General features: G+C 36.7%; 1 protein-coding gene across 1 annotated transcript in view; it reads right to left on the bottom strand.

The window, feature by feature from the left end:
* LOC127427461 (outer dynein arm-docking complex subunit 2-like) overlaps positions 1 to 24665 on the bottom strand; it is a 94154-nt gene that overhangs the window by 45372 nt on the left and 24117 nt on the right. The window contains exons 11-15 of the mRNA XM_051675085.1: positions 8291 to 8437; positions 5859 to 6068; positions 1710 to 1943; positions 1104 to 1214; positions 743 to 897 (exon numbers count right to left, since the gene is read on the bottom strand). Of these exons, the coding sequence (XP_051531045.1) occupies positions 743 to 897; positions 1104 to 1214; positions 1710 to 1943; positions 5859 to 6068; positions 8291 to 8437 (857 nt within the window). The remainder of the gene's footprint in view (positions 1 to 742; positions 898 to 1103; positions 1215 to 1709; positions 1944 to 5858; positions 6069 to 8290; positions 8438 to 24665) is intronic.

Raw genomic sequence — 24665 nt, 5'->3', positions numbered from 1 at the left:
ACGTATATGCCCCCACATGAGTTCTCTGGAATGGTTTCTCCCTCGATATACAGAGGCAGATTATTTGTATGAATGAACAGAGGCAGGGCTATATGGCTTTATAATAGATTTGCGAATGAACAGGACATGCAATCTCTGAGCGAGAGCAGGGAGATTTCATAGAGCAGCAGTGCACATACAGGAAATCCACGTGCGAGCGGAAAGATTTGCGCTCGCACAACAGGTACATGGATGCTCTCTCAACATTTAACAGTATTATAACACAATAGAGTTATGGTCTATTAAGCTGGAATATGTCAATAATATGTGAATATGTAAAGCTATTAATTTTCATTTTTCAACACAATACATTTTATGGTGTTTATTTATCTTTTGATTTTACCTGGTGAATTTATCATCATTCTCCGTGCCCCCCACGGGAGGTGCGCCTACCAGTTTGAAAACCGTGGTTTTAAAACAACGTCAATAGCATATTATCAGAAAGTGTGCCACTTTACATGAATTCATCCTACTGTTAAAAAAAATCAGAAACTCTCTGATGATCTTGGTGCTTTTTTGATGTGCCTGTGATAAATTGTGAAATTATTACCTGACAAAATATACTGTGAAAAAATATTTCTTTAAGCCATAAGCAGTATGCATATACAATTAGTTGATTAATAGAAAAAAACTGTTCAAATTTGTCTGAACAATTATAAAAATGTTATTATACATTTATAAGCTCTAAGTTACATGCACGTACTTAGCCACGTTTTCCATGCTGATGGAGCATTTCCAGATGGCTCCAGTTGTGGCGGCTAGTAACTGCTTGTTTTCAGCTTCTCCGAGTAGCATGACCAGTGGCTTCAGCCCGTCGTACTGCCTCACCAGATCACGGGTACGTTTATCTTCTGCACACTAACAGATACACAGAAATGCAGCCAAAATGTGCACACACACAAAACACACAAACGCTTCTCATATAAAAGGATTGCAGGCAATATAGAGATGTGCAATTAAAGGCAGGACTAAGTTAGTGTGCCATTCCATTATTGCCCCAAGATTTTACCTCTTTTATACCTGTATAAATAATAGTGTAGTTGTCTGATTGTGTACAGCGGTACCTTAAAGATTGCGCTGGCACAGTGCATTTGGAGCTCTTGGTTGTCACAGCTGAGGTTTTTCACCAGATCCTCAATCATGCCCTCAGTCTGTATAGCAATTCTGTAGCTCCTCTGCCAACACAAACACCCAGAATGACTCTCACTGCTGAAAACCTACTGTAAAACCAATCTGCTGTGCCAAACAACACTGCATTAACCAACATAGCGCTTATTTCGTCCTAGGCTTTCTTACTTTCTGGCCTCATAAATTCATTCATATCTTCGAACTGGTCTTTTCATAGAAACAATCTGTCAGTCTCGAGTGATGTTTCATGAACAGCACACTATTTTCAGCCCTACTTTGTACTAAGTGTCCTTATAAACAACGGATTTACATAAAATCAGTAACTTGTTTCACAATACTTTAATATATCTAAATAGAATCACAGGGTTTATTTGTAATTACTACTTATGATGTCATGGCACATAAATACAGAAGCACAAAGATATTAAAGACAATTAAAGTAAATCTTTTAAGCATCTAACTTTAGTGCTGCACAAAAAGTATAACTGTTTATTTGTTTGTGATACATGTTAAAATGAGCTCTTTCTGTGAATGAAGCAAACCTCAGAAGCACACTCCTGCAGAGTTCCAACTACAGGGATGAGCATGTTCTTCTGTGGTGATTTGAGCAGTCGTGCGAGCAGAGGGATTCCCCCGGCCCGTCGTATGGCCTTCTTGTTTCTGGTGCTCTTGCTGCAGCTCCAGAGAGCCAAAGCCCCACAGCGTGCCACTTCCACGTCCCTCTCCTGCTTTGTGCTCAGAGACACACAATCAGGAACGCAGTCCAGCAACTCCACCTGCCAGAAACAACTTCAGATTTAAACAGACTAAACCTAATTTTAGTGCACTTACATGTGATGAACTTAGAAACACTTGCAAAAATACATTTGCAATACATTAAACTATTCTATTTGACATTATTACACTACCTACATTTCTATTAATTATGATGCTTTATATTGTTTTCATTTTAGACACTCATTTTAGAGGTACTATGGCATGGTGTGTATTAAATTAACAGGAAAAAAAAATTTCATAATTTCTTCACCCTGATGCTGTTCCAAAGCCTTTTCAGTGTTCCCACTTTTTTCAAGGCACAATTTTACAGGATATTTCCAGGACATTTATTACCATATTTGAGAATTTAATAATTTTATTATCAAAATGGAGTCTAATGGAATTAATTTATTAAAACTTTAATCAAATTAAAATATAATTATTTTAAATTATCAACACAATATTGCATTATTTTTATCAAATTAAGTGTTTTATTTTATTTTATTTTTTTTACAAAATCCTCACAGCATAATCTGAAAACATTGAAGATAATAATTACAGTAAATATTACATTACAATAGCAATATATTGTTGCATTTTCTCCAATTCACGTATCCATTTAAATGCATTTCTGTGTTTTTTTGACAGTAGTATCTCACCTTAAGCAGTTTGCTACATGGCCAAGTGTGATTGTTAAACCCCAAAAAGCTATACGCACACACACACACACACACACACAGAGAGAGAGAGAGAGAGAGAGAGAGAGAGAGAGAGAGAGAGAGAGAGCGTGTGTGCGTGTGTGATCATGATGAGGTGAGTGACTGGCTTCACACATTCACATTGAAGCGCACAGAATATGAAGATTAGGGCACAGCAGGGCTAAAGGCTCCTCGGGGTACAAAGCTCCTTTGATTTTATTTAATCCCAAAACACTAAATAGCATCAAAAACTACCACAGGAATTTCTTAAACACCTGTTTGTTACTATACACTGCAAAACTTTCCCGTTCCATGAGATCATTGCGTGTAATGTCTAAAGGCTATTTTTGAGGTAGTTTGATCTAATATTTAATAATTTTTAAAGTTCTCTCATTATTTTCTCACCCTCATGATATCCCAGGTGTGTATCACCAGAACACATTTGAAGAAAATTTGAAAAATATGTGGATAAGTGAGTCATATCAATGATGTTTATGCTGACTGTCTGTGACTTTTGGAGCTTCAAAAATCGGATCACCATCCACTTGCATTTTAAGGACCTACTGAGCCAAGATATTTTTCTATTTTTCTTCAAATGTGTTCTGGTGAAGAAAGAAAGTCATACACACCTGGGAAAGCATGAGGGTGAGTAAATAATGAGAGAAATTTCATTTTGGGGTGAACGATCCCTTTAAACTGTTGTAAATTCATGTAGCTAACGAATATCTTGGACATTATCACATTTATTTTGAAACAAAATACTTATTTGTCATTTTCACTTTTGTTCAAGGTGATTAAATAAAACATATTGTTTTTCTTAAGTTCTGGGTTAGTGATCAGAAGCTTGGGGTTTCAAGCCCCAGCACTGCCAAGATGCCACTGTTGGGCCCTTGAGCAAGGCCCTTGAACCTATCTGTTCCAGGGGCGCCATATCATGGCTGACCCTGCGCTCTGACCCCGACTTAGCTGGGATATATAAAAAAAAGAATTTCACTGTATATGTGCAAATGTATAATGTGTGATAAATAAATAAATAAAAAAATATTAAATTATTAAGTGGGGTGAATGGATTTGTTATGAAACATGTTCAAAGTTTGCTCACAATTACTGATCTAATCCCAATGGAGATTCATTTGTTTATAGAATACTTTAGATGAACAAGAAATTATGCACCCTTTTCTGAAATGGTTATTTTGAAAATGCATTATCTTAATTCATTACTCAAAAAAGCATCTCGCTGTCTCAAAATGATTTGAATAAGTTGACAAATTGTGTTATCTACACGATATCAATATAACCCCCTGGAGGCTTTTTACCCCAAGTGAGGGATCGTCACCTTTAAGAAAAATAAATAAATAAATGTATTATAAACAACCTGTTGTTATTTATTTTTACACAAATGATATTGCTCCATCAATATAATAAATGTATTTCATGAATCTTAAGACACTTTGTGACCAGAAAAAAGCTAATTTTCCTTAAGGTGTGCCTTTAGCCCCATTGTACCCTATACAATTATTGAATTAATCTGCAGCCTTTTGCAGTTTAATAATCACACTATGACATATTGTGATTTTTATGTAATCAATTGTGTGTTCAAACATACATTTTTGTCCCAGGTGACATTCTGTGTTTTATAGCTAATTAAATTTTTCTGACTGGAATCAATGATTCCGTCCATATTTTCCACATCACGGAAATCATAGGACCCTTCAGGTGGTAATGGTGGTGTAAGTGGACTCCAATTGTTTAATTATTTAAAAGCATCACTACGCTTCCACTTTGGGGTGTGAATTCATTTAAAAAAACCAGCGGTGTGACCATCGTCATTGTTTAAATTTACAAATCAAATGTTTTTGTAGTTAACATTACAGCAATGTTGGAATGAAAAAAGTGGGTAAAAAAGTTCAGATTTGTAGTGCTGTTAAACAATTTAATCGGAGCAAAGCAGAGATGACAGCAGATGAGCAGAAAATGTACGTGACAGGGCTTCATTCATGACAATCAACTGCTGATGTTGCTTAAAAATTTGACTATATGAATTTGTGTATTTGCCACCTATCCCGTGTCCCGATCATTACCATGTTCCTGTACATGTAACAAAAACCTTGTTAGTGACACAGTCATACAGTTTTATTATACTAAAATATTTTCCGGGACAAATAATAATTTTCCATGCCATTTAGGTCTTTTTCTCATGACTTTTCCATGACTGGAAAACTGCATTGCAAAATTCCAGGTTTTCCAGGATGCATGGGAACCCTGCTTATGACTTTCTTTCTTCTGTGGAACACAAGGAGATATTAGGCAGAATGTTAGGGACAGGCAGCCTTAGTCACCATCCACTTTTATTGCATATTTTTCCCATTCAATGAAAGTTAATGATAACTGATGCATTCTGACTAACATCTCCTTTAGCATTCCACAGAATAGTGGGAAACACGAGGGTCTGTAAATGATGATACAGTTTTATTTTTTGGCTAAACTATCCCTTTAAGTCCTGTAATGTAAAAATGAACACAAATGTGTGATTGTAGTGTATTTTATGGCATCTTCAGTGCACTTCTGTCGCTAAGCCTGCAGAATGTGGAATGCAATCTCCTGGCTTCGATTCTGCTGCCAACGCTCATTTAAACTTTCATCATCAGTCAAACAGTGCCTGTTACTTAAGAGGTCTTGAAAACTCAGTCTGTCAAACCAAAATCTACAAATGACCACAACCTTTAAAGAGCAAATTTCATGTTTCCCTCTCTGTCAGGCCAGAAAGGCCGTTCTAACACAGCATTACACACGTGTGCTGTTCAAAGGTGGTCTGGCTCTTTACATGTAACCAATCTATGATAGCTACATTGAGAACGTCCGAGTCTGGCCCCAAGTAAATATACAGAGAGGAGTAACACATGAACCCTAATCATACCGAGCGTCACTCTGTCAATAAACACACATGCCAGGATGAGGGGGAACACGACATTCAATCTGTTTTTACCTGCAATGTGCTCCCTTTGATGCTGGCATAGAAAACGATTGGGCAAAAAGAGAGAGAGAGAGAAAGAGTGGAGAAACAGAGGGTGGAATACTGTATGATCTCACTCTTACTCTCTGGCTTTTTGTATCTCTTCCTCTTTCAAGTTATTAATCACGGGCAATCTGTTTAATACACTTCGGCTGTAACCATAACTTAAATTATTGCCTGGCCAAACACACACAGGCATGCAAATCATGATCCCCCTCCCTCACCAGTCTCTTGATGCCACCACGCTGTCGGACCATCCTGTGGGCCCTTCTGAACTTGGCCACGTTGGCAATGGTCTCTGCAGCCAGGCACTTGAGTTCTTTGTCAGGGGAATCCAGGATAGATACCATGGTTTGCAAACCACCCAGATCAGCGATGGCCCGTCGAATCTGAGAGTTGCAACTGATCACCTTCAAGATCTTCAGAGAACCAATCTAAAAGTATGGGAGAAAAAGTATCCTTTTTAAAGTTCTGCAATGTGATCATTGTCTTACGTTTGCATAGACACCGAAACGTACGATACTGACGTATTGACAGCATCTAAACGTCATCATTTATGTATTAACACCTATAGAAACTTACAAATGTTTACTTGAACTGTTTGAATTTATTAATATTGAATTCATATAATTTATCAGTTAATTTATAATCAATGAGATTAGTTAAATGCCATCACATTTATTTAACGCAGTTGACATTATAATATGACATTTTAACGATTTCATTCTGTGTGATTTCTGCTGCCCTACACAACGTTTTAAAGGATTAAATCACTTTAACCAAGACTAAACTTTAAAATGTTAAAATGAATAAAAACTCTGTAATCGTTTAATCACTTATTAAGCATTTAATTTTATTTTTGGTTGCCATGGGACACAAATGAGTTTTCAGAATATGGCAAAAAACCACATAAACCACAAAAAGCACCATAAAACAAAAATACAATTAATCCATATATGTGTTCGCTATATTCCAAATCTGCAGATTGCTTTCTGTGAAGAACAGACCCAAATTCAAGCTTTTATTCAACAATCTCTGTCTCCAACCACCGTAGTGCCAGCCGTAACCGTAAACCCGCATTGGTTTCATTTTCAAAATTAAAAAAATTGCTGCCCCATGACCATTATGACCAGTGGTTTTACGGCAGTGATGTCGAATGCTCATTGGCTCTCAAGTGACTTGTGGCCATTTGCGACATGCCATATTTTGCAATGTATATGTTTGAATGAGAAATGACAGTGCTGTTACGATGTGCATCAGGAGAAGATTTACAGCAATTAATAATTTAAATTCCACTCTCTTCCTGTCTCTTCCCATCACGAAGCACATTGGATGCAGCGCATCTCACTTTAGACTGCTTTTGTACTGAATTTTGCAATTTTTCTAAATACATTTTTATGATTAAATGTATCTGCCTGTTACGTGTTTTATATGCTTAATAAATGGTTATGGTTAGGTTTAGGAGTAGGTGTGGGATTAGCGGCTGTAATATATATATATATATATATATATATATATATATATATATATATATATATATATATATATATTTGTGCGATATTCTTCTTGTTCCTAGATTCTGTCTTTCGTCAGTGGGCGGCAGGTCTTTTTCTGTTGTGTCACCTAAGACATGGAACTCAATTCCCCTGACACTCCGAACTACTACCTCCATCACTGAATTCAAAACTAAGCTCAAAACCTATTTGTTCTCTCAGTATTATCAGTTATAATATGTATATGCATCATGTACTGCTCATTGTATTTGTATGCTTACTTGTACTGGATTGAAGTGTCTAATTGTTTGTATGATCTGTTATCTGCTATATGCAACTGCATTTGCTTTCTGTTCCGGACTGGGCAACTGTCCACTGTCCATATGATTGACTATATGTTTGTTATGTTACTGTTCTTTATTGTGAAGCATCCTTGAGCTCTGGAAAGGTGCTATATAAATTAAACATATTATTATTATTATTATTATATTAATCTATTATAACAAAAATTATTGCTACTGTACATTAATCTACTTGTTACATGTTTTTATATTGTTAAAAAGTGGTAATGTTTAGAGGTTGTGATGGGTTAAGGGATCTAAAATATCTATAAAACTTTACAAATATGTTTATAATCGATTCGTGCATTCAAATATGTTTGTAATGGATTCATCAATATTTTACATTTCTAAAGCTGTAAACACGTAAAAATGCTTATGTTTTAGATGCTTTCAAACATCCATATTGTACATTTTACTGTCTATCCAAACGTCCAAACATGTACATTTAAATGTTACAAATATTAACGTACAAATAGCTATGTATATTAATGAGATCAGGCTGATATATTGTAGTATTATGTCTGCATATTGGCAAGTTGCAAGTAGCACAGCAGAGTATTTATTGTTTGTTTATTCATTTATCACCATGAGAAAAAAAAAAAAAACAACAAGGATTAATTCATAAAGAAATTAGACTGTTTGAAAATGTTTATGGATAAAGACATTTTAGCAATGTAAAAGTATGAATTCCAGAGTAATGAACCTCTGTATTTGATGTAAAATTGACTATGTGATACTAATATATGTAAATACTAAAATATAGATACAAAAAGCTAAAAATGGTGACTTTGACTTGTATTAATTTAGCCTGGATGAACTTACTTTACATTTGATCTCATCTGTGTCAAGCAGGTTGATGAGGACCTCCAGCCCCCCCACGTCTCTGATAGCTAGCTGACAGGTCTCCTGGACCAGGTTAAAGTCTCTCAATGAGCACAAAGCAATCACTGTGGCTGTCTGATTAGCCCCCTGTTCACACACACAAACACACATGTCAAAGTCATGTGCAGCACTCACACGTTTACATTTTTTGATCGATCATAAGTAACCCACAAGCAGAAGAACAGAAACAGCTGTTCCTCTTTCTATTTTATTCATCTAAAACATTTGCTAGCTCTTTTTCAGTGAGATGACAGAATTGATACTGACATGATAGACAGAAGATGTCTATGTTATTTGTGTATAAATATGACAGTCTTCATACAGTGGCACCAAAAAGTATTTGGGCTCTTTTGTACACTTAAGTCACACTTAAAAATGTATGAATTAAATTCCATTACGTTTTAATGACATCTACAAATAAATGATGCTAGACCTTTTCTCATAACAAACTTCGATTTTATTAGCCATGTTTGTAATTGCAAACCAACTGGTCCAAAAAGTCATTTTAGTGGATGTACTGTATAAAGTCAGTTCCCATCAAGTTCACAGGTGTTCAAGCAGAGAAACCACAGCTGTGGGTAATCACATTAACATTGAATATGTTCAAAATACTTGGTGTCTTTATTTTGAACAATATACAGTGTGTTGTTTAAAAATTTTAAACCTAACAACCTTCTTTATGTAAAATGTTTTGCTTGAAATGTATGCATGTGCAATCTTCCTTTCAAATAAATGCCACTTGGTTTTATTTTAATTTTATTTTTTGTCTGTATACAATGCAAAGACACTTGTCCATTTTTAACTGTGGCTTAAGTGTCCAAATATTTTTATGTCTATGTGTTATCTTATAATTCTGTTATTTTTCTGTATCAATGGCTTAATTTCTCCCTAAACCCATTTTACTGTCAACTCACCCTTTAAAATCATCTCCCCTTCTCCAAGGACCACAATGACCACATGTTATGTATAAGTGTTTGATATGGTGACTATAAACAGGGGTGGGGAGAGATCCTTTGATACAGACTACTGCTGCGCTGTGGGCTGAAACCATAGACAATGACCTAACTTAGCAATTACAAGAAAACTAGCTCTGAAATGTTGGAGATGATAAAGGTTTGGCCTTAGAGAAAGCTCTGTTTTGACAGTTGCTATATACAGAGAGCATTTTAGGTTGTTCCTAAGAAGTTGCCTTCACAGGGAGTACAACAAACTTAACATTTTGCAATTGTTGGGCCGGACTACATATATCTTGCAGAAATGACTGTGGTTTTGATATGTCTTTTTATCGCTGGAATGAAATGACAGAAGGGCGAGTGATGGATACATAAAGCTGGGGATCCAACAAAAATAACACATTACTAATCATCTTTTAATCAAAAAGTATTGTTTCATGGTTTTTAGTGATTACTGCTTGGGTCTTGGGTCTTGGGTCAAACCACAGATCTAAGATCAGCTTTACCCCTAGAGAAAACACCAGAAACTCTACTTCTACATGTTGGTATTTCATGTGTCTCATTTTTCTCTTTACTTTTTTATATAGTGCTCGCAAACAAAGAGAAGCTTTTCTCTTTATGGTTGTTGCTGTGCTCAATGCAGTATTTCCCACAGATGCATGTAAGCTGCTGCAATACTGCTCATGCTGCAGACCTTTGAAATGTGACACTCAAGTCCAATCTCGTGGCATGTGAACAAACACTGTGTTTTTTATTCATAAAATGAGCAGCAGATAAGATGTAGTGAGTGTTAGGCTACTAGCACACTCTCGTTTACTAGACACAGAAGGTGAAGAACTGAGGACCACCCTGAACATATAACTGAAACACACACAGACACTCACACAATCGCACAACAAAGTCCCTACAGGAAATGTACTATAAAGAATAACAATGAATGAAAACAAAAGAGGACAGAAAAAAGAAACAGGAATCACACGCGGTTGAAAATGTTCTGGAAGTGACATTATGGGAACATCAGATGAAAGAGGGGAAGGTCATGCAGTAGGATGAATGAGAGCAAATGGACTTACATTATAAAAGATGAAGAAAGAAGACTGTAAACAGACAGATCCAACTGAGAGGGTGGAGAGAACTGAATGAGAGAAGTGCGATGGGAAGAAAACAAAATCACAAATTAGATCTTTTTAATACTTCAGGTGCTGGTTGCACCATCTGTGCATAAGTTAAAACTTAGCCTAGTTGTGGTGTAAATGGGCACTAAGTCGCAATTTATGCACTACTAAATATTTGAGTGTTGCACCATTCAACTTAGGTAGGACGTAACCCTGCATATAAATTAAATATTTACGGAAGACTCCAAGCTCATGTTTTGCATGACAGGCTTCAATCCTTTCAACATACATTATGACGTTGACATTTACGAGAGAGATTTTTTTTTTACTTTTAAGCGGCTCTTCTGCATGAAACTGATCTAACGGTGCAGTTTTTAGGGTGCGTCGCCCGGTGTCAAGTTTCAACACATTCCAAATATATACAGTTGTGCTCAAAAGTTTGCATACCCTGGCAGAAATTGTGACATTTTGGCACTGATTTTGAAAATATGACTGATCATGCAAAAAAACTGTCTTTTATTTAAGGATAGTGATCATATGAAGCCATTTATTATCACATAGTTGTTTGGCTCCTTTTTAAATCAGAATGGTAACAGAAATCACCCAAATGGCCCTGATCAAAAGTTTACATGCCCTTGAATGATTGACCTTGTTACAGATACACAAGGTGACACACACAGGTTTAAATGGCAATTAAAGGTTAATTTCCCACACCTGTGGCTTTTTAATTTGCAATTAGTGTCTGTGTATAAATAGTTAATGAGTTTATTAGCTCTCACGTGGATGCACTGAGCAGGCTAGATACTGAGCCATGGGGAGCAGAAAAGAACTGTCAAAAGACCTGCATAACAAGGTAATGGAACTTTATAAAGATGGAAAAGGATATAAAAAGATATCCAAAGCCTTGAAAATGCCAGTCAGTACTGTTCAATCACTTATTAAGAAGTGGAAAATTTGGGGATCTCTTGATACCAAGCCAAGGTCAGGTAGACCAAGAAAGATTTCAGCCACAACTGCCAGAAGAACTGTTCGGGATACAAAGAAAAACCCACAGGTAACCTCAGGAGAAATACAGGCTGCTCTGGAAAAAGATGGTGTGGTTGTTTCAAGCAGCACAATTCGACGATACTTGAACAAAAATGAGCTGCATGGTCGAGTTGCCAGAAAGAAGCCAATGCCACAAAAAAGCCCATTACAATATGCCCGACAACAGATTGACACGCCTCACAGCTTCTGGCACACTGTAATTTGGAGTGACGAGACCAAAATAGAGCTTTATGGTCACAACCATAAGCGCTATGTTTGGAGAGGGGTCAACAAGTATTGTGCTCCTTGAAACAACCACACCGTCCTTTTGCAGAGCAGCCTGTATGTCTGTAACAAGGCCAAACATTTAAGGGTATGTAAACTTTTGATCAGGGCCATTTGGGTGATTTCTGTTATCATTATGATTTAAAAAGGAGCCAAACAACTATGTGATAACAAATGGCTTCATATGATCACTATCTTTAAATAAAAAATCAGTCATATTTTCAAAATCAATTTCACAATTTCTGCCAGGGTATGCAAACTTTTGAACACAACTGTATATAGGATATTAAAATGAATAAATGTCTGTTTTTTTCCAGCCTGTTGTATTAATATTTATTTATCACCCCTCATTTATTTTAGATACAGTTCCTATAATATTGTTATTTACACAGGGCAAATATACTATTTATCAAATCTACTTTTATTACATATCATATTTTAATGGGGATATAATTTATTACAGCTGACAGTTACGTGAACAAACAAGGTTTGAACATCAACCGTAACAAGATCAAATTGAAGTTGTAGGGTTTTACTGGTTGTTTAGATCAGTGTTACTATCAGAAATAATTAATAATTATTTCTGTAGTTATTAATCAATATTTAAATTAAGTAATTGTATCTAACTCATTAAAACGTCATATGGGACTCCAATAAATGTAGTGTGCTACGTTTAGGAGCAAGTTTGGTTATTAGCAATAATTAATAATTATCAAAGATAATTATTAATTATTAAAATCAATAGAACATTGATGAGAATCAATGTTAGCTTTTTTTAATCCTTTAAAATCAACACTTATCAAAGATAATCGTTAATTGTTAACATCGATGAAACATTAAAATTAACACTAGCTTATTGATCATTCAAATTCAATCAAAGATAATTATCAATCATCAAAAATCAATAGAATATTAATAAGGATTAACATTGACGGGGCACCACCCTGGAATCAGGGACTAATAACCGAATATTAAAACAGTCTCAATATTAGATTGTTTTCTTAGGAAAATCGACATCCGAAGAATATCGATTTTCGGGAAAAAAACAATGAATGAAGGTTTGAATCCGAGCACTGACATCCCGTCAGCATGACACAGGCGTATGCAAAACAAACCAAAACACTTCTCTTTGTAATATAAACAAAGTTTATTTATGCAGTAATATCAATTAATAATTAATACAATGCAGTCAATAAACTTCTGACTTACAACTACAAACTAAACAGTGATATGATTAGATATGGAAATCAAAATAATCCTATAACACATAAGGTGTGTGTGTGACAGTGTGTGTGTGTGTGTGTGTGTGTGTGTCAGTGTGGTTAGTGAGAGAGAGAGAGAGAGAGAGAGATGATTAAGTGACAGCCCGAAAGCTGATTTCGCGATAGCTGGAGATAAAGCAGCTGTGTTCATCACTCAGAGACGCGGTTTTACGAGTGGGGCTCGTAAAAGTCCCTTGTTATTTGACTCTTTAATGGATGAACTCAGTTGCTGTCTCACCCGTGATGGCGAAAATGCACAACAGTCCAATTTGGTTGGACCACAATACAGCAAAACAAATTCGTGATAATTAATACCCTGAGTATTAATAATTAGCGGACATGGCGGTCCGTAAACTGTACAAGCAAAAACCTTGAAACACAAGAATAACACGCTATAATATTCTATCTCTGCCCAGACGTAACCTCTTACTTGAATCGCGTGAGGACACAGGTAGAATGTGTTTTCCTCCGTCCTTTAACTTTGACCCGGTTCCTTGAGGCTCGGGTGATGACGGGGGCCGTTTCCTCGCGCTGTCGGCGGGCGGTACGGCTGTTGATTCTCGGCGGGCTGGCGGAGAACTCAGAAATGTCGACTTGATTGAAGATGGAAGAGAAATCTTTAATCTCTTCACTTCTGTAGGCCAACGGATGAAGATGCGAATTGCTCGGCGGTCTCCTTCGGATCCGTTAGAGTATTCGGTTGAACACAGAGTAATCTCAACTCGTCCAGCGAGATGGAGATTGTATGGCTACAGTTTCAAGTCGGACATTACTTCCTTAAGCCACGAGGTTGCACCGGAGAGCAGCAAAAAGCTACGTCCGTATTCGGTGAACTAAGTCGCTGGAAGCAACTCTGGAAGCATTTCAGAATTATTTGAAGTCCTGATGATGTCATGTTTGAGGGACGTTCTGTGGTGTGCCTCATCCAATAGGAGTTGAGAGCTCGATCCTTTAGAGGGCAAGGCTTCATGGATTTGTAGTCTGTTTTGGACTCCCTTTGTTTGATTTTGGCGTGATTTTTATCAGTAAAATTTACGACTTAGAAGGTGGGGGCTTGAGTTATGTTTTTATGACTGTTAGGCCTGCCTCTGTCTTCTATCTGAATACATGAGGCCCAACAAAGTTCATGGATTTTTAACACTTCTGTGTATAAATATGAAGGCTGCTTATTGGATCAATACAGGTAAACGTCATATTATGCGACTACACATTACTTACCTACTAGTTAAGTCTTGCCTTAAGAACAGGTGTTGCAACCAAATTAAGCACTGAATTAGTTACAAACTAACTAGTAGTTACTAAGCCCTTAGTGTGCACTTTACGTCCTAACTTACATGAGAACTTACGCACAGCTGGTGTAACCCTACCCAGATGTTTTTCCAAGAGAGTAATGAGAGTAAATGGAAATCAAATGGACACTTTTGCTTAAATCTCCTGCTTTGCAGATTTTTCTTCTGAGAATCTCACACATCTCTTCTAGAGTTTCAGAAGAGATCTCATCTTAATCCCACAAATTGAGCTCAGATTTGCTAAATTACTGCAATCAAAAGTCTGGGATTTTAATATAAACTCAATATAAACTCAATATAATTTAATATAAACTTCCTATACCAAATTATCTGAGCTAAGATATCCACATTAATTATCTAATTTGTGTCTGTTTTTATTTCCCCTAAAATATTTTAGAAGAACGATCTGAGACAAAGTTAATTCTTTAAGTTGATGCTCATTGACCCCACCCATGAATTTGACTTTACTTTGCTTAAATTAGTTCACATTTACCATATAGTGTGCAGTTCAAAATTGTTCATAATGTTGACAAATTATACATCTTTATAATATGTCAACATTATTAACTCTTTTTTGACTAGACTATATAGTAAATGTGAACTAATTTAAGCAAAGTGACATCAGTTCTGGGGGTGGCGCATGCACATCAACAGGTTAATGAGACATAACTGAGAGCTCCACTGAGTCTCCTGAGCTATGAAAAAGCAACATCTGAGCAATATAATTTTCCTCTGAGTGCAAAGAAGAAAAACAGTTTGACCGAACAGTTTGAAAACGATTGAGATTATCAGAAAAAAAGAATAAGCAAGAGAGAGAGTAAGTGAGATACAAAGAGAGAAAGAGACACACATGTGTTGTCCATATTAAGTGGCTGGACTAAATGTGAATCAATATTAGCAGTGAATCCACTGCACTTTCTGCCTGGCCACTCTCTCAGTCTTCAAAGCATTCAATGGGTTAGCACTGAATCTTGTAAAAACACCAAGCTAAATTTAGAAATGATATGAGGGGAAAAAGAAATCTGATGATCATATGCTTTCATTTTCTAGCAGCTTTGGTCTCAAAGTGCTGTCGACATTCTTTACAACTCAGAAAACCTCTGAAGTTCTTTTATAATGCAAGTCTCTGACTCGAGTCTAAAGGACCCACACTCTCAGCCTGTGGTGTGAAGACACAGATGTTGAGGACAGACAAAGCACATTTCTCACACACGCACATGGATGACTGACCGGTTTATCATATGATCACTGCACACCTTACTGACATAAATGTAAGAGTATTTGCCCTCTTAAATGTGACTGAAAGGATGTGCAAACTTTGAGCACTATTTTCAGAAAGTGTTACACTCACAAATGTATCAGGAATTACCTTAAAGAATGTTCACAATTTCTCTCCTTATCAGGATGACAAAAACTGACCTTATTTGTAAGCTGTATTAAAACTATTTCTGTGATCTCAAAAGGAAAAGTTCACCTATGAAATAAAAATTGTGAGACAGAATTTTCAGTGAAGAACGGATCAAATTTCAGTCTGTTCCTTACACAAACTTTCGTATTGCTTCAGAAGATATTGCACACTAGTCATACAGCCTACTTTCATGATGCTTTTATGGTGCTTTTGTCCTTTTGGGAACTTGACAGCCCCTGGCCCACATCCACTTTGTATGGAAGACAACAGTTCAGACATTCTGATAAACATCTACTTTTGTGTTCCACAGAAAATAGACAGTCATACAGGTTTGGAAAGATATGAAAGTGAGTAAATTATGGCTTTTATTTATGGCTGAACTATTCCTTGTGCAAGCTGGAGACAAAGCTGACATCCATCGGTAGAGTCGATAAATGTTTTCAGTTATCCAGTTTGTTGCATTGCAAAGTTTCAGTTAAAATTATTTAAAATGACTGGATTTGGCTAGCCATTTGTCTTCGATAAATAACCAATTCCAGTGGCATTTAACAAAAAACTTAAAATTTAAAAAGAGCTGATAGACAGTAGTTCTGTTAGAGACCCAGACAAACAGCGGGGCAGTGACAGCACAAGCTGCGTATCACCATAAAAACCTATCCTGAGGAAAGAATATTTGAAATATTCATTACAAAACAGTACAGAATGAGCCAGCGTTCATAAATCCCTGCCAACTGCAGACAGAGCTCAGACAATTAACAAATTCTACTGAAGAGAGAGACACAGAGGGACACTAATATGAAGAAAGCACTAAGGTAAAAAAAGAAAAAAAGAGGAAAAAAGTTATATATGAAAGCAAAGCTGTACTGATGCTCTGGATAAACTCAGTAACAGGTACAAGAAAGGACAGACAACAAAAAAAAAAAAAAAAGAAAAGAAAAAAAAAGAAAAAAGAAGAGAGTATAGAGTGGTATAGAAAAACATCTGAATGTTCACCCAGACAAGAGTACTGAGTGTAACAAGCATTAGAGTTCATTTATAGAGAAGAGCAGATCAATATTTAATGCAATATTTTATTGCACAATATATTTTTATGCATGAAGAATGTGAATCGCCAAAAGAATAATAATGTGGAAGTGAAAGTGTAGATTTAACTTAAATATTGATCTGTTTCTCACCCACACCTATCATATAACTTCAGAAGACATGGATTTAACCACTGTAGTTGTATTGATTACTTTTATTCTGACTTCATGTGATTTTTGGAGATGAAAAGTTCTGGTCACCATTCAATTGCATTGTATGGACCTACAGAGCAGAGATATTCTGATAAAGTTCTTCATTTGTGTTTTGCAGAAGAATGAAAGTCATTCACATCTGGGATGGCATGAGGGTGAGTAAATGATGAGAGAATTTTCATTTTTGGGAGAACTATCCCTTTAACTTGTATTGAATCCGGAATATTCCTTTAAAGCAGCTGTATGCATCACACAGGACAGAGGTACACCAGCAGCTTAAACCAACACCAACTCATTTAAGTACTTACTTTGTCCAGTAGAGGGAGCAAAACCTCATTATGAGGTCATGATAGATTACAAGAGGCTGAAGTAGATATGGAAACTGCTCTGTTCATGATAAACAACTGTTCCATTCTGACAGGAACTTCAACTTCTGCCACTATTTTTTCCATTCTTCTTTTAGCTTATTTTTATTATAATTATAATTATAGCTTTTCTGATGTTAAAATTTTAAATAAATTACAATTATCTTGCTTCATTTGCTAATCTTGCTTACCCAGATTTTATTTTGGGCATCAAGTTGCAACCCAACGCAATACCAAAATTACAGTTGTGCTCAAAAGTTTGCATACCCTTGGAGAATTGGTAATATATGTACCATTTTTAAAGAAAACATGAGTGAGCAGGCAAAACACATTTCTTTTATTTCTTATGGGATTCATATTCAACTGTAGGTTATAACAGAATGGCACAATCATAAAACAAAACATGGCAACAAAAAAATGAAATGACTCCTGTTCAAAAGTCTGCATACCCTTAGTTCTTAATACTATGTATTGCCCCCTTTAGCATCAATGACAGCGTGCAGTCTTTTGTAATAGTTGTCTACAAGGCCCCAAATTCTTGCAGGTGGTATAGCTGCCCATTCGTCTTGGCAAAATGCCTCCAGGTCATGCAAAGTCTTTGGTCGTCTTCATGAACTGCACGTTTGAGATCTCCCCAGAGTGGCTCGATGATATTAAGGTCAGGAGATTGTGATGGCCAATCCAGAACCTTCACCTTTTTCTGCTGTAACCACTGGAGGGTCAACTTGGCCTTGTGCTTAGGATCATTGTCATGCTGGAAAGTCCAAGAGCATCCCATGCACAGCTTTCGTGCAGAAGAATCCAAATTGTCTGCCAGTATTTTCTGATAACATGCTGCATTCATCTTGCCATCAATTTTCACAAGATTCCCCATGTCTTTAGAGCTCACACACCCCCAAAACATCAGTGAGCCACCACCATGCTTCACAGTGGGGATGGTATTCTTTTCACTATAGGCCTTGTTGACCCCTCTCCAAACATAGTGCTTATGGTTGTGACCATAAAGCTCTATTTTGGTCTCGTTACTCCAAATTACAGTGTACCAGAAGCTGTGAGGCGTGTCAAGGTGTTGTCGGACATATTGTAATTGGGCTTTTTTGTGGCATTGGCTTCTTTCCGGCAACTCGACCATGCAGCTCATTTTTGTTCAAGTATCTTCGTATTGTACTCCTTGAAACAACCACACCGTCTTTTTCCAGAGCAGCCTGTATTTCTCCTGAGGTTACCTGTGGGTTTTTCTTTGTATCCTGGACAATTCTTCTGGCAGTTGTGGCTGAAATCTTTCTTGGTCTACCAGACCTTGGCTTAGTATCAAGAGATCCATGAATTTTCCACTTCTTAATAAGTGATTGAACAGTACTGACTGGCATTTTCAAGGCTTTGGATATCTTTTTATATCCTTTTCCATCTTTATAAAGTTCCATTACCTTGTTACGCAGGTCTTTTGACAGTTCTTTTCTGCTCCCCATGGCTCAGTATCTAGCCTGCTCAGTGCATCCACGTGAGAGCTAACAAACTCATTGTCTATTTATACACAGACACTAATTGCAATTTAAAAAGCCACAGGTGTGGGAAATTAACCTTTAATTGCCATTCAAACCTGTGTGTGTCACCTTGTGCATCTGTAACAAGGCCAAACATTCAAGGGTATGTAAACTTTTGATCAGGGCCATTTGGGTGATTTCTGTTATCATTATGAATTAAAAAGAAGCCAAACAACTATGTGATAAGAAATGGCTTCATATAATCACCATCCTTAAATAAAAGACCGTTATTTTGCATGATCAGTCATATTTTCAAAATCAATGCCAAAATTTCACAATTTCTGCCAGGGTATGCAAACTTTTGAGCTCAACTGTATTTATTGTACATTAGCAAAAAAATGTCCTCAAAATCAAACACTCAATTGTTTTTTTTGAGAATGAGGAGCGCATGTCAAAGACCACTCCATGTTGGCATCTGCCTAATTTGGCTAGATTCTACCTAGTCACAGATTAATTTGAACCAAAATACTATAGAGTTTGATTGGACCCACAGACTTAATTAGGAAAAATGAGTGAACGTGCGATTATACTCAAAGCTTGTTCTTTGAGCCATCCGAGCAATAACTGAATGGAGTTTGATGTGTGTAATATGTTCTGCGGTTTAAAGATATGCACAATTTCTAAATATAACACTAATACAGCCATGAAATTTTCAGTGTGCATATTTCACATCATGAAAGGATATAGTCACTGGTGCAAACTGCCCTCTGTACATGTGTACAGAAAGGCAAACATGAAGACATGTAAATGTACAGTCCAAGTAATGTATACTGCAAAAATATCCCTACATAAACAACCATTAAATACAAGTCAGATCATTCATGCATCACCTTATAGACATGTAATCTCCCAGAAATACAAACGCCTGTCTATATCCTGGAAAAGACCAGAAGAAAGGAGAGAGGGTGGAAAAAAAAACATATCCATCGCTCTAAAAATAAAACAGATATTTAGTTTGGCACAGACTATTTTTCAGCATCTGATGGTAACAACATTATAACAGGTCTACTGGACAAACCACCATAAATAAGAACTGTGGTTTCCAGACAGATAAAATGCTGGGAAGGGCATGTTAAAACACATCCTGTCTAGAATTGAACAGAGCACAGTAACAAATGCATCACCAAACATCTTTCTCAAATCACGAAAAAGCTAACTTTTGAAATCCACTTTAGAAATGTAGATGCATAGAGAGGCTCATTTGGTGAGAATCAAAATGGATGTCTTTATCAAGACTAGCTTTTTGTCACTGTAAATCTTTTTTCTGACGTTTGGTAGAGGATGAGCACCTCCCCTTGGGAAAATCACATCATTATCCTGTGTTTTACTGGGCTAAAAATATCTACCTGTGGCTGAACTTTGCTTGGCTGTTTTTCTTTATGTAATTTATTACTCACTACAGTGGAGATTATCTTTCTAAAAATACAAGTAAAATATACATACACTGTGTGCTCTGGTATTTAACACAACATCAATGACCGTTTAATTTAGAGTACGCCTTCTATGAAATTATCTCCTATATTGGGAAAGGGATGCTATATTTTAATACAGAGACCAGTTTCGATATGTGCTAATAATGGAGGGTCACTCCCAACATATCCCTTTGAAGATACATGCTAGCTGTTTAAACTGCAACATACTGTAAGGCACATTCATAGTGCAATGATGCTGCTAAGCACTGTTACGGGATAATCATGACTTCAAATAGTTGGAAAAACAGTATCTATGGACTGGGATTTAAAAATGTTCAAGTAATGAGTGAAGAAATGTTAAAGAAAATGTTTTGCACAGGCTTAGTGCTGTTCTGACTTACACCATGTCCTAACCAGACATAATGTGGCAAGTTCCCTGCAACAAGTGAAAAGAAGTGAAAGCCTGTGCAGACAGTTGATTTAAAGTGATGCTAGTACTGGCTCCACAGCTTAACTCAATGATCTGGTGAATCTAGATGATTATAAGGCGACAAGGCAATGCAAAACAAACACAACCATTTAGAAGATATTATATGTTTAATTTACAGTTATATACGCCTGGGCATAGTTATTTTCTCCATAAGTAATATTCTAGCTCTGAACAATAATACTGTAACAGCAGAGGATAGAGAAAAGTAAAACATTTAAATACACACTCACACTAATATTTTGTGCTCATAAGTAGGGTACTGACAAAAGTTTGTTTTTCCAAAAGCCCTCGACCAACCATGCAAGATGCCTGTACAATTAATAAGCAGCTTAATAAAACAATGACTTCATAAGAAATATTTGTAAAAACATCAGGAAATGTTTTGTTGGATTGGAAAGTAATACCTCTTGGAAAACATTCAAACTTAATTCAAAGCAAAAACTGGCTAATAGTGATTCAAATTCTGTTTGCTCTTAATATAATAACCTGAACAAAAGTTCAGGTTGAAGTGGCAGGACATGACTCTGTAGAATGCAGTAAAAAGATAAGACAATGCTACAGTAGATGTATTTTTACTGTTTCCTGTCTGTAGTGAGGTAGTTACATGTCTTTAGTGCATACTTCAGAGCAGTCTGTTTTCTGGCAAGTTTTTGAGTAGAGACGATGAGGCCAGAGGTGCTACTGAGCCATGAACTCTCAAACCCAGCAAAACTATAATAATTTTTTTAACCTGTTTTACGTTTTAACTAAACAAATTAATGACATTTCATCAATGGAGCATAATAATACATAAATATTATGCTTAATAATTTGTCATAAAATTTGTTTACATTATTTTGTATTCATAATTATTTTCCAAAATATGCTTAAGATAAAAAAATAAAAATTAAAAAATTAAAAAATAATAATAAAAAAACTGGGTTAAGGTTAAATTCACTGGTTCAAAAACTTAATTGTGGATAAGACATAAATGCGTAATGCATTGTGTTGAACAGAAGAATGCACAACTGTAAGATTCTAAATCTTTTCCGAACATTCTTTTATTAGTATTTATGGAGGACAGGGAGGTTTGGTTCATAATAATAATTAAAAAAATAATACTGTTGTTAAGTTAATTATTGAGCCAATATAAATACAGGATAATATCATGTCTGACTTTATGCAAACTGACACAAACAGATGGTAAGATGACTGCTGATTATGAGTAATAGATTTGCATATCAGCACAGGAACATTTACTGAACATACAATTGAAATATAAATTAACTCTGTCATCTATACAGGCAAACAGTCTGATCTTTAATCCAAACAGGCTCCCAGAATTAAAAACTTAATGGCATGTAACACGTTAAGGACAAATAATGATCGTGAATAAACTTTCCAAGTGTTTTCTCCAAATATTCCAAAATATGCGTAATATATAGTAATTGGGGAAGAAAAGGATAACAATTAATGTATTTTGCTTTTATAGACAAGCGCAATTATGAACAATAAGGCAGAAATCCAAACTAAACTTTCTTCATTTAAAGTGCGCGTCTGTTGCGAGAGTACGCATAAAATCTGTGACAGCCTCTGTTACACATTGGGTATTATTATAATCATTATAATAGATGATTAAATTCCATAATCCATGCATCGAAGTTTCAGCATAATATTGATGCATTTTTACACCCCTAAAAATACTATCATTAAGTGTAAAAAAAAGTAATTTAAATTCAGCGACTAATTTCGGCTAAAGCAATAACACTGTGTAACAATTTATTTTTATTTTTTTGGTTCCTGGGTAGTAAGTGTTATTTCCTAATTGCGTATGCCTCAAAAGTATAGAAAATGGCTATTATTGCCCACAAACTTTGCTTTTGTGACCAGGACAGTGATATTTTGAAATTTATCTATTTTCCAGAACATTCCAGATAGATTCAGTGCTAAGTAAACTTGGAGTAACTTCTAGAACTTTCTAGAATTTTCCAGTAATATAAATAGTAGTATAAATACAGGGGCCTTAAGCCCACCAGTTCAGTTTAGTTCCAGCTGCCTAAGTGGATACATATCTGCATTTTTCAGAGATTGCATCAAGAGGCTGCAAGCATCCGGCAGACGCATTTTGTTATGTCTATGGCTAATTTATCAAGACAAGAGTGAAAAAGTACTCCGTGGAAGCATCTGCTAAGATGTGTGAGGCCTACAAGGCATATTTCGGCATGCCTGTCGGGGATCAAGACAAACCCTGGGCGCCTCATTTCACCTGCGAGCACTGCAAAAAAAAATCTGGAAGGTAAGATGGACAATTGTTGCTCAGAATTCTATGTTATAAAATTTGTTAATTTTTTAAATTGTAAAAGTTTTTAATTTTAATATGTTTTACAATTTTCAATGTTATTGAAAAAATATATCATATATGAAAAATGTTGCGAGAATCTCTTACACATTAGTCATGGGTGAAATAAATGTATTTTTGTAGGATGGTACAGAGGGTAATAGAGAGCCATGAAGTTCGCTATACCAATAATTTGGCGGGAACCCACTGACTACTCAAGCAACTGCTACTTCTGCATGGTGGACCCTTCCAAACGTCGGACTGGCAAGAATGCACCTGCTATCACATATCCGGATCTTCCTTCATCCATCGCCCTGGTGCCACACTGCCATGAGCTCCCCGTACCCACTCCTCCGGAGAGAGAGCAGCCGTCTTTAGAAGACAGCAGCAAGTCAGAGAGCGAGGAAGACATTGTATGACAATGACACAGATGACAATTTCAGAGGTGGAGCTGAGCAGAGAAACCCATACTACCCCAACCAAAAAGAACTCAACAACTTGATTCGAGATCTTGGTCTCACCAAGTCCAATGCCGAGCTTTTGACGTCTAGGCTCAAGCAGTGGAACTTGTTGGATGAAAGTGTGCAAGTCACAGATCAGAGGAAGCGTCACCAACCTTTTTCCAGCTTCTTCACCTGTCAAGATGGGCTCTGCTTCTGCCACAATGTGACCAGTCTGTTCGAGGCAATTGGAATCGCCTGTAACCAGAATGAGTGGCACCTTTTCACTGACAGCTCATCCAGGAGCCTCAAAGCTGTGCTGCTCCATAATGGTAACAAGTATCCGTCTCTTCCCCTGGCTCACTCGTTGCACCTCAAAGAGGATTACAACAGCATCAAGACCTTGCTGGATGCTTTGAAGTATGATGAGTATGGCTGGGAGGTCAAAGGAGACTTCAAAATGGTGGTATTCCTGATGGGTCTCCAAGGCAGTTTTACCAAGTTTCCCTGCTATCTTTGCCTTTGGGACAGCAGGGACACCAAGGCACATTACCACAGGCGGGACTGGCCACAGTGGACCGAATTCTCTGTGGGGAGGAACAACGTCAAATGGGAGCCACTGGTGGACCCCCAGAAGGTGCTGATGTCACCACTGCACATCAAATTGGGCCTTATGAAACAATTTGTCAGAGCTCTAGATAAGGAATCGGCAGCTTTCAAGTACCTTCAAGACTTCTTCCCTAAGCTGTCTGAGGCAAAGGTCAAAGCCAGTGTCTTCATCGGACCACAGATAAAGAAGATCCTGGAGTGCAATGAATTCCCCAAGAAGCTCACTAGTAAGGAGAAAGCGGCTTGGAACAGCTTTGTCGCAGTGGTTCGAGGCTTCCTGGGCAATCACAAGGCTGAAAACTATTTGGAGCTGGTTGAGACTCTGGTTAAGAACTACGGCACAATGGGCTGTAGGATGTCCCTCAAAGTCCATATCCTTGATGCTCATCTCAATAAATTCAAGGAGAACATGGGAGCGTACTCAGAGGATCAAGGCGAGCACTTCCATCAGGATAAACTGGACTTTGAACGCCGCTACCAAGGACAGTATAACGAGAACTTGATGAAAGACTACATTTGGGGGCTGATTCGTGAAAGTGATTTACAGTATAATCATAAATCTCGA

Source organism: Myxocyprinus asiaticus, chromosome 36 (genome assembly GCF_019703515.2).
Source record: "Myxocyprinus asiaticus isolate MX2 ecotype Aquarium Trade chromosome 36, UBuf_Myxa_2, whole genome shotgun sequence".
NCBI lineage: Eukaryota > Metazoa > Chordata > Actinopteri > Cypriniformes > Catostomidae > Myxocyprinus > Myxocyprinus asiaticus.
This window is presented reverse-complemented; position numbering and strand designations above follow the sequence as displayed.